The 11,299-nt window shown below is 35.0% G+C and overlaps 1 protein-coding gene across 1 annotated transcript; it reads left to right on the top strand.

The window, feature by feature from the left end:
• Window positions 1-383: 383 nt before the first annotated feature.
• LOC111393885 (leucine-rich repeat extensin-like protein 3) lies at window positions 384-1,958 on the top strand. Its single transcript, XM_023019653.1, has one exon. It carries the CDS (start codon window positions 396-398, stop codon window positions 1,656-1,658), a length of 1,263 nt encoding a protein of 420 aa, XP_022875421.1. The 5' UTR covers window positions 384-395; the 3' UTR covers window positions 1,659-1,958.
• Window positions 1,959-11,299: the final 9,341 nt, after the last annotated feature.

Below are 11,299 nucleotides of genomic sequence, written 5' to 3'. Positions count from 1 at the left end.
TTTTTGGGAAGTTTTCGAATAAAAGCTCACTAAACATGTTAAAATGGACGGAGTTGAACAATGTGACAAAAAATTTTGACATTCGGTCTCGTCTAATGTCTCAATATGTTAATTATTTTATTGTTATTATCATTTTTTGCAAATGCCCGTCTTTCAAGGTGTAATTAGCAGAAAAAAATATGTGATAACTTTAACTAAAAGACCCACTAAAGTCGAATAAAAAGAGAGCACGCAGAAAACATGTTTGGTTGGTGGTGGATTTTCTTGCATAATTTATCCCATTTTCTAATGATTTATTGGGTTTGGTGTGATCAATTTATTCCCACCCCACTTATAAATATTCTCCACAAACATGTATTCATCACATTAATATTTCACAAAGACAAGTTCGACACATGACAATGATTTGGTCCATCCATAAAACAACGATTGGACTAATCCTTGTTTTCGTAACATTTACGACTCAAATTTCAGCTCAATCGCACTGTTATATTTCATCTTATGTTCAGAACCTCGCTCCGAATATAAATCATTGTATCAGTTGCAATAGGAGTCCATCTCCGCCGTGTGTGCATAAGCTAAGCCGACCACCACCACCTCAACGAAAATGGCTGCACAGACCACCACCTGCGCCTCTTGCGAGGCTCTATTTCTACTCTCCTCCACTTCCTAGTTTGTCATACTTGCCTAACCTTCCACCACATACAGCCTTGTCACGACCGCCACCACCTCAACGAATAAGGTTGCACAGACCATCACCTCCGCCTCTTGCAAGGTCCATCTTCTACTCTCCTCCACCTCCTAGTCTGTCATTCTTGCCTAACCATCCACCACATGTAGCCTTGTCACGACCACCACCACCTCAACGAATAAGGTTGCACAGAGCACCACCTCCGCCTCTTGCAAGGTCCATCTTCTACTCTCCTCCACCTCCTAGTTTGTCATACTTGCCTAACCATCCACCACATGTAGCCTTGTCACGACCACCACCACGTCAACGGATAAGGTTGCATAGACCACCACCTCCCCCTCTTGCGAGGTCCTACTTCAACTCTCCTCCACCTCCTAGTCTGTCATCCTTGCCTAACCATCCGCCACATTTAGCCTTGTCACAACCACCCCCACCTCAACGAATAAGTTTGCACAGACCACCACCTCCGCCACTTGCGAGGTCCATCTTCTACTCTCCTCCACCTCCTAGACTGTCATACTTGCCTAACCATCCACCACATGTAGCCTTGTCACTACCACCACCACCTCAACGAATAAGTTTGCACAGACCACCACCTCCGCCTCCTGTTAGGTTCTCCTTCTACTCTCCTCCACCTCCTAGTTCGTCATACTTGCCTAACCATCCACCTCATGTAGCCTTGTCACGACCACCACCACCTCAACGAATAAGTTTGCACAGACCACCACCTCCGCCTCTTGCAAGGTCCATCTTCTACTCTCCTCCACCTCCTAGTCTGTTATCCTTGCCTAACCATCCACCGCATGTAGCCTTGTCACGACCATATCCGCCTCCTGCATGGTCCTATTTTCACTCTCCTCCGCCTCCTAGTTCGCCGACCTTCCCTAACCATCCACCTCATGCACCCTTGTCGCGACCTCCAAACATCATCTCCGGTGAGATGAAAGAGTCGATCATGGCATACTAGTGAACCAAATTGGCAGCATTATCTCCCATCAGCAAAAGCTAATAAGGGAGCCACTTTGATTGCATTACAGGTTGAGACCTGACAAAAATAAAATGCCATAATGCTTGTTTTATGGTTTAAGTTTGGTTTCTTCTTTCTTTTGGCAATAGTTATATTGCAGTTCGGCTGGTTGCAAGGTAATTCTATGGGCCGGCAGAAAGAACAGGAAATGTTTCTTTTTTTTCTTTTTTTGTTCGAAGGACGTGATTTTTGTTGAAGCAACATTTTAGTTTGAGAAGGATTGTTGTGTTTTGAATGAGAATCTCTTCTGATGTTTCATTTTTCTTGCCTACTGAAAGAGAATATGGTTACTTTCGTTCACCATCTGATATTGCTTAAGTTAATAATTTGAAGTAAATTTTAGGAAGAAACAAGAGTTTTGCAACACGAACATAGGGAATGACCGAACAAACACACATGGAGGTTGGTATTTTTTAATTCACATGGAACCCACACTCAAATGAGGGTCGATCAACCTAGGTGTCAAAAATTTCGGCAAACCAACTTTATTCAAAAAATAACGCTTAAATTCGTACATATCTAACTGGTTCCAACCCATTAGTACCTTCACAAATAAATGTAGGATATATATATTTGAATATTCTCTCGGATTAGCAAGGGGTATGCTAGACAGACATTATCGAATTGCGTATATAGACTTTTTTATGACCCTGACCTAATGTGTAAATAGACTTTTATGAGCTTTTAAAACGTATTTTAGGCAATGACAATATCCCAGTTAGTCATTGCATGTGAGTTGCTATCATTAATACAATTAAAATAATCAAATGGTCAGCCTGCCATGTACTCCACTGAGAAGTAAGAAATTTCGAATATTTTGACCAATTCAAAAACCTTAACAAAATATTTAAATATAGGCGAGGTTGGCAGTAGATCCAGCCAAGCAGACCTGCATTGAGTTGGCTCAATATGTGAGTCAATCAAGAGCCAGTTCATCGGCCAATTTCCAAACCCGTCAAGCCGAGCCAATTTAAGAGCTGGTTGGCCCATCCTTTTTTTTTCTTTCTCAAAAGGTTATTTTTATTTTTTATTTGGTTGCAGTTAAAAATTTGTGGAAAACTAGACGAATAAGATCATAGATTGGAGTATTTGAACTACCGGAAAATTGGTGATAAAGATAGTCATTGTGCATAAATCTGCAATAATTCATTCTAAATAGGATAATGCAATGTAGCAAAACTCATATTAACCACAAGTCTTTTCTTTACAAGTGCCATCAATTGAAATCACACTTCAAATGGATCTTTTAAAGTAGAATAAAGTCACTTGTACAATGTATTTACACAACTTGATTGACAATATCTGTGTTGAAAAAAATCCTGACCATTGATTTTAAAAACAATTTTTCAAATAGATAGATGTGATGTTTGCCAAGTCATACATTGTAAACCAAATTGTAAAATACATTGTACAAGTAGCATAATTGTTTAAGGTGGGTATCGTATCAATTTATAGCAACGATGACAATGCAAAGATAAGGATTAAAAATCCATAATTACTTGAATAATTTTTAAAAATACAATTTAAAATTGTAAAACTTTAAAATAAAATAGAATAAGATGGGGAAAAAAAGAGTTGAGGTAGAGACTATGTTCTCCATTCCTACCTGATTTTTAAATTGGATGGTGCCGAATAATTTTGTCATCCCTATTTATGACACTTAATTGCCATCTATATATTGTTTATCACTAATTATTCATCAAAATATGATATAAAATAAATTGAAAATAATACTCTGTAAGAGAGCATGGAGAAGCGAAAGAAATAACTGTGAAATATAGAATAACTAAATGAAACATTGGAAAGTTAAATCGATAGAGAACGGCATATAAAATTTGGGAAGAAAGTCGCTAAGAATGAAATAACGGTCTGTAAAAAATCTATATTTTAAACAAAAAAATAGGAAAAAAATTGGATGCTGACGCCGGGTAGGATAGTGATTATCCTATTGGCTTGTTGTAGCAGATGATTCCCAAGAAAGAAACGACAGAAAACACCCAAAAGCCAGAGAAAATACTTTGAAATCAACTCAATATAATTAATGATGCCGAATGACCAAAATTAACCCACAAGCCGGATTAAATAGTTGCGAAATATGAAATTATCGGAAAATTATCAAAAATAGCAAAATCTCGAAATTATACCATAATAAAATATTAAGTAAAAGAAGTAGGTTGCCAAAAATTTGGCTCAATTTAAGTTTTCTAACATATGAAAAAAAAGAAACGAAATATTACCATGAATAGCAAAAAATAACTCAAAATTAAATTTTGGAAAGGAAAACAGCAGATCTTGAGCTCGAAATTGATGCCCATCGAGTATAGCTGGGTGGCGAGGACGTGCGGGCCGAAGAGAGCTTTCCGGATTGAGGTCATAATAGCGATTTCGATAATCGTAGCCAAAGTTATGGTCAAATTACCAAAGACGTGTCAAATTCCCCCAATTAAGGAAATAATTGCGATTCACTTTCCATTTTTGCGCCGATCCGCCATTTCATGGTATCTTAGCGCCATCATCATGCTATCTAACAAATCAGCATCACTCAACTCGGATCCTCCTGCATTAGATGGGTGTTTGGTAGGTGCCATCAAAGCAGCCACCTAGGCGAGCCGCTCTTATGGCTGACTTGCTAGGCAATCGCGTGAATTGTCGTGGGCCATCTTTGCTGAGTTAAATCAATTATGCTAGTCAAACAGGGGCAGGTGACAGGGTTTAGAAATACGAATTGCATGTTAGCAGTTGGTTGGTTCTTCTTTTTTTTTTTTTTTCCTAACTGTCCAATCGATGTTTGACACGTGTCCCCCTATTTAAAAACTCTGTCCATAGCCCTATTTGTGTAGCATGTCTCGAGTTAAATTGGCTCATTTTAAAGGCTCGGCTTGCCTGTGGCCTGTAGGTGTTGAAAGACATTTTGAATAGGGAAATACTGGCAATTATAGGAGCATTGAAAAATGGGTGCATTCCTCAATCTTGAGAATCAGTGTAATGGATAGATAAAGTTGAGATCTTCACAAAATGTTGAGAAAATGAAGAACAATTCACCAATCGGGCAAAAAACTTTGTTGTAACAAAAAAGAAAAAATGAGCAGAAAATAGTAACCGATTTAAACTGCGAACAAATAGTCTTGTAAAACGATATTTGCTCTCTCTCCTTCGATTAGAGATGTTTTAGAGACTCCAAATAAATAGTCTTAGCAGATCCTCTAAGCCTTTGTTCGGATTACAAAAGCACAAATTAAATCTGGAAAAAGGAAAAATGAGAACATTATAAATCCGAATTTGATGTTTGAAATTGATATATACATTGATGTAAATATTTGGAGATTTAATATTATGTTTCCGTATCAATTTAATACTTATTTTTAATGAATAATCATTTTAACACAAAAGGACATGATTACTAGGACGAAGGGCCATCTTATGTTCTCGTGCCTGAATGCACAGGGGCAGCGCATGAGCTCTCCGTGCTGCCAAGCAGCACCTTCCCCCCTTTGCCTTATTTTCCTTCGTTCGGTGCCCTGTCCAAATTATCGATATTTGAATAAAATATCTAACAATCTCTCATTTGTTCAAATATTTAAAGTAGGTATCTTGCAACCTTACCTTAGTGAAACATCACAAAGTATTATCGAAATTCCGTGGGGCCTTAAGCTTTGAACCCATCATTCCTTTTGATAATACAGGCAATGTCACACATGAAAATTCTAGTTCTACTTGTTCCACACCAATGTTGCTCAGCATGTTAAAGTTAACGCACTTACTTATTTTTATGAACATTTTAGGTAGTAACTGCATATTTTCTTCGAGGCAACACCACTTCTAAGTTCATAAAGGTGAAATTCAGTGTCTTCGTTACGTTTTAAGAATCTTGTACGCTATAACATCAACACTTGCATCATTAGGATAGTGTACAAATTGTTAAGGGCTACAAACTGTCCACTTATTGAATGATTTGTTGCCACCATTTGAACTTATGAATTGCTCATTTGTAAAGACAAGTATGGTTTTGTCATTGGTGGATTTTAATTAAAGAGTTTCAATCACATCCTATTCGATGATAATCAATCTCTGATAAGAGGCTTTGTGTAAGGATAACCAAATTTTTGCTTGATCTTACATATATATAGGAGAAATTAATCCATCTTTGATTAATTTTCTTACACAATTATATTTTAGACTCGTATGTTTAGACTTCTCGTTGTAAACCTCACTTTAAGCTCGAGCTAATATGGCTTGACTATTAAACACAATATTTGTGTTCTCGTACCTTACGTACATACATCCTATTTATATGAAAATTTGTGTCAGATTGTGTGTGTATATATAAAATAAAAGAAATCACTATCTTAGTAATTATGAATTGACGAAGTCTTTTTACATTGGATCACACTTTTACTTTTTATTGTGAACAATGGTGTGGTTCATATTTGAAAAAAGGGGTTTGCCAAAAATTCTAAATAAATGATAATGAAGTAGCATTTTGGGCATGTTAACTTCATGAGTGACTAAGGATTATCTCTAGTTGCCATTTAAAAAGTAAATTATTAGGTCTCAACTCTCAAGGTAAGTAAACCTCTATTTGTCTTCATACGAATATTACTTAGTTAAATGAATAAATATGTTATCTAAATTGCTATTATATGAAATTTAATTTTCGATTACTACATTTTAAGTCATGAAGGTCTCCAGTGACCCAGATAGGCATGTTAATACATCTATAAGTATACATAGATTTCATGAAATAAAGTAATTTTTTTTTTTCTTTTCCTTCAAAGTGTGAGGGGAAATTGGACGTGGGAAACCAGCCCACCTGACTAATGTTGAATGTATTATGTTTAACATTAACCGCTTTGCGGTACTATCGATAAATTAATCGGGTTTCAAATAACTATGGCATATTGTATTCTGATTGATTAGGCGATATACTAAGTGAGCTCAAGTTATTAATATTAAATTTTTAGGAAATTGAATTATTTCAAAGTAATTCAACGCATATCATAAGCATGCACCTTATACATGAGGTTTACTTGCTAAGCATTAGCTCATTTCACATTATATCATTCCATTTTCAAATGATGAGAGCTAGATGATATGACGCGACTACATGAGGCGAGGTGAACTTAGTACCATCTAAACCAAATATTCTAAATTAATAATTTGAGCTCCTGTGAATTATTATTAACAAATAATTTCGGAAAATGTAGTTTACCTTAAAATTTTTGGGATCTTATTTGTTTTACAAATTATGCTGTCAATTAATGTTATCTATGTTCTGCATTTATCGGTTACAAAGTAAATTAATGCTAGCACTTACGTATGAAAAAGTTTTTTTTTTCAAAGATTCTATAAAAAAATTATATATGAAATCGACCACAAGGATACTAGATTACCTAGTAGATAACTGAACATCACAAAATTGATTTAATAATTTCATTCCATTGCAATACGGCTGAATAACGAAATCGTCAAATCAAGCCGAAACCAATTTTTTTTTTTTTTTTTGAAATCGTTGATTTGGATTTACGTGGATATGTCAATGTTTTGATTTTGAACCAAACCAAACCGCTTTGAAGGGTTTGGTTTAGGTTTTAATTTTTGCAAACTGTTTCAAACTGTCAAACCGTTTATAGAAAAATCAATTTCAATTTTAATTTCATTCAAACCCGTTAAAAAGGGTTTGGTTTAGGTTTTAATTTTTGCAAACTATTTCAAACCGTCAAACCGTTTATAGAAAAATCAATTTCAATTTTAATTTCATTCAAACCCGTTAAAATTTTAAAACCAAATAGGCAAATACATCCCAATTAAAAAGGGACCTTCATATTAGACCCAATCCAATTAAATTCAATACCCAATTGAACTCAATTAAAATCCAACTTAACCTAATAAAAAAGAGACCTTCATATTACAAACTTACGAGACTGAGAGAATTGAGAAACCTCTTTTGCCGTCTCCCAATCTCCCTCTTCTAGTATTTCCTGTCCCAAGAATCTAGATCCCTAATTTCAAGTTGTAGTAAAAGAAATAACAGCATGTAAGTCTGAAAAATAACCTTTTTTTTTTTTTTTTTTTGTAAATTTTAAATTTTCTCCATTATTAGCTTGGAAGTTTCTGGGTCCTTGGAATTTCATATTTTTTGGGTTTGTTCAATGATTTTGGAAAAATATACGTTGAATGTACCCATTTTTTAATATACTTTGATTTTGGTAGTTACTTTGCTGCTGCTCACAGGCAGAAGAAACAGCTTTGCAACTCCGCTCCTCTTCCTTTCTTCTCCCTCAAATTCACATCCACCCTATCCAATCATAACTACACCATTTTCAAAATATTAGTAAGGTTTGAACTTCAAAATTTGGATTTGTTTGGGGTTGTCTTTGTTCAATTCGAATGTCAATAAGAAATTTTCCAGCAATGATCTCATAGTTATTATTGTACAACGATATTAAACAAATGGAGACCAAGTTTATATATCAGAATCCTATTTTATGGCTAAAGATAAAAACATACTTAGATAAGGAAATAAAGCCATATCAAAACAATGATAAACATTTAGTGCTGTAAGCCTGTAACTATAAAAGGTTAAAAAAGATTGTTTCTTTGCTCTCAATGTCAAGTGGGATTTTCTTTTTTACATCCTCTCCAAATTAGAAAGGGGGATTTTGAGTAAACTATTACAATGAAATGTGGTATTTTACATCCTCTCCATTATTTTTTCATTCATTTTTTTTGTATATAGATATCGGATATAGATTCGATTTTAGAAGAACAAAGTAATCATGAGATCAGTGATAAAATTCTAATGAAGAGTGAAACTATGAATATGCAACAAACTGTGAAGGGTAAGAAAGGACATAAAAGATCTAATGTGTGGGTTTATTGTGATATAAAGGATGGAATTGCATAATGTATTTATTGTGGACAAGTATATAAGCATCAATCTAAAGGTGAGACTAATACATTGAGAAATCAAATCGAGGATTTGTGCAAGAAGTATCCATATAGGTTTCGAGACGAAAAGCAAAAGACATTGAATTTCTATGGTAACTCTAAAAAAGATGAGGTTTTAGAAAGTGTTGGTAGTGTTGGACAAGTTGTCAAGTTTACTTAGAAAGGGGTGAGAGAATAGATTGTTGAGTAGTTTTTATTATCTGAGTTACCTTTTCGACATGTTGAAGATGAAGGTTTTAAGTGTTATACATGATATTTTTTCCAACTTTTGATTTTCCTTCAAGGATGACAATTGCTAGGGATATGTATTGTTTGGTTCTCGATGAGAAGAATAAATTGAGGAAACAAATGAGTAAACACCGGGTTTCTTTGACTACTGCTTGTTGGACATTGTAGACATAAAAAAAATAATAAATAAATAAATAAAATAAAATGAATTGGGTCGATTTAAATCATTAGCCCAATTAAATTTTAAGTCTATTAAAGTCCATAAAAACCCAAAGGCCCATATCACGTTTTAAAATAAACAAGCAAATAAATAAACAAATAAATAAAATCATAATTACTCAATTATTCATTTTAATTAAATATAATTGAGAAATTATCAAAAGTAGCACGAATTATCCTCTATAAATAGGACCAATGGTCCATAAGATAGGGGTACAAGAAAAAAGAAGCAAGCAAGAAGAAAGAAAGCAGAGAACGCCATCACGAAGTGCTGAAAAATTTTCAAGGCCGGAGGAAGTGAAGAATTCCTCTTAAACCTAAACTTGGTGAATCCCAAGACGATCCAAATCTTCTTCGAATCAAATGAGTTCACGCCAAGTCCAAGAAGATCAAAGTCTTCTCCAAATCAAATTCAAGTTCAAGCCCTGAAATTCAAGCACCGAACAAGTCAAGTCTCAACAAATCAAATTTTTAACAAATTCTCGAAGATCAGGATCAAGCCACGTGGCCCCTCATCTTCTAATATTCAGAACATTAATCAAAAGATTTTTACAATTTTGCAATTACAAGAAGGTCAACATCACTTGTATTTTATCAAAATACAATTTGTAACGATTTCTGTATTTTAACACACGAAATTTCATCATACAAATTTCTTGGCACGTTCGGTGGGACCTTTTTGTCATCTCATCTTTTGATCTCAAAATCTTCAAGTTTCAACTATTACATCATCAATGGTAGGCGAAAAGACGAAATAAGCTATGACTCATCTCGAAGAGACACTTGCCGAACTCTTCCACGTGACCAGTGCCCAAACAAAAACTAGGAAAACTCAACTGGTCACACCACTGAAGAAGTTCTCTAACAAAGGTAAAATAAAAATTGCCTTTAAAAAGCCAAACTCTCATTCGACAGAAAAGATCATGAGTTCAGCGAAAAGTTCTCGTTCGGACTCCATCTCCATTGGAAGATCCTTATCTAGATCTCCTTATGCCACTTCTCAGCAAAAGTGGGAAGATGATGTCTCATCTGAAGAATTACTTGAGCCAGTGATGGTAACAGAAGCGACATCGGGCTCAGACGATCAAATTTAAAAAATGACTTTAGCCATTGAAAAATTAACAAAATCGTTGGAAGACAAAGATGCACAAATTGCTGCACTCATACACAAGCTAGAGTCGCAAAATCTACCGACTAAAGAAGATCAGGAAAATTCAGGATCTTCCAAGGCCAAAGAGTTAGAAGTCCAAGAATGTGTTATGTGACACCACTCAACTCTCCGTTGACTCTCTATCAGTCCAACAATTTCAACATATGATTGCTGACACCATTTGTGCCCAGTATGGTGGTTCGTTGCAATCTTCATTGGTGTATGCCAAGCCCTATAGTAATCGAATCGACGAAATAAAGATACCACTCGGTTATCAACCACCAAAATTTTAGTATTTTGATGGAATGGGCAATCCAAAGCAACATGTTGCTCATTTTATTGAGACGTGTAACAATGCAGATACTTACAATAACACTATGGCGAAGCAGTTCGTGTTGACCTAATGGTTGACTTCTCGTTTTGATTATCACAAACAAATTACGTTTAATTCTAACAAATTGAATCTTAAGTGTTGTTATGAGAAGAATGATAACTCGAAAATCGAGATCAAGGGTCATATACATAGACGAACAATCAGGGCACCATAAACGATCGGCTACAAGCAAAAGATTGGAGATTGACAAACGAAAAGATTGAAATCGAGCTTTCACATCAAAAAATATTTGGAAGAAGAAATTGAAGACATTAGATATAGATTCGTTTTCATACTCAAATGTAAAGGTATAATTCTTCAAATTTCTCACATCGACTATAGCTCAAATTTTTATGCACAACTCCTTTACGACAAACAATACTTGCATAAAAAATATTTTCAATATAAGTTTCTCGATTTTGAAGATTACATATTTATGAAATACTTATCTATGCAATAAATGTGAAAATCCTTCAAGTACTTGTATGAAAATTTATCACGAAGGAAAAAGTCTGGAGGGACAATAATTTGTCCATCTAGATATCTGGACAAGACTTCCAACAATCATTTCAGTGACCGTTTGTCAAACGGCTAGTTACCCGTCCAAATCCTAAGCGGACGTTCGGATTGCTTTTGACCGTTTGATGGCTATAAATACCCCCC

The sequence above is a fragment of the Olea europaea genome, chromosome 4 (assembly GCF_002742605.1).
Source record: "Olea europaea var. sylvestris chromosome 4, O_europaea_v1, whole genome shotgun sequence".
Taxonomy (NCBI): Eukaryota; Viridiplantae; Streptophyta; class Magnoliopsida; order Lamiales; family Oleaceae; genus Olea; species Olea europaea.
Note: the sequence above shows the minus strand (reverse complement) of the source record. Positions and strands in the feature narration are given on the sequence as shown.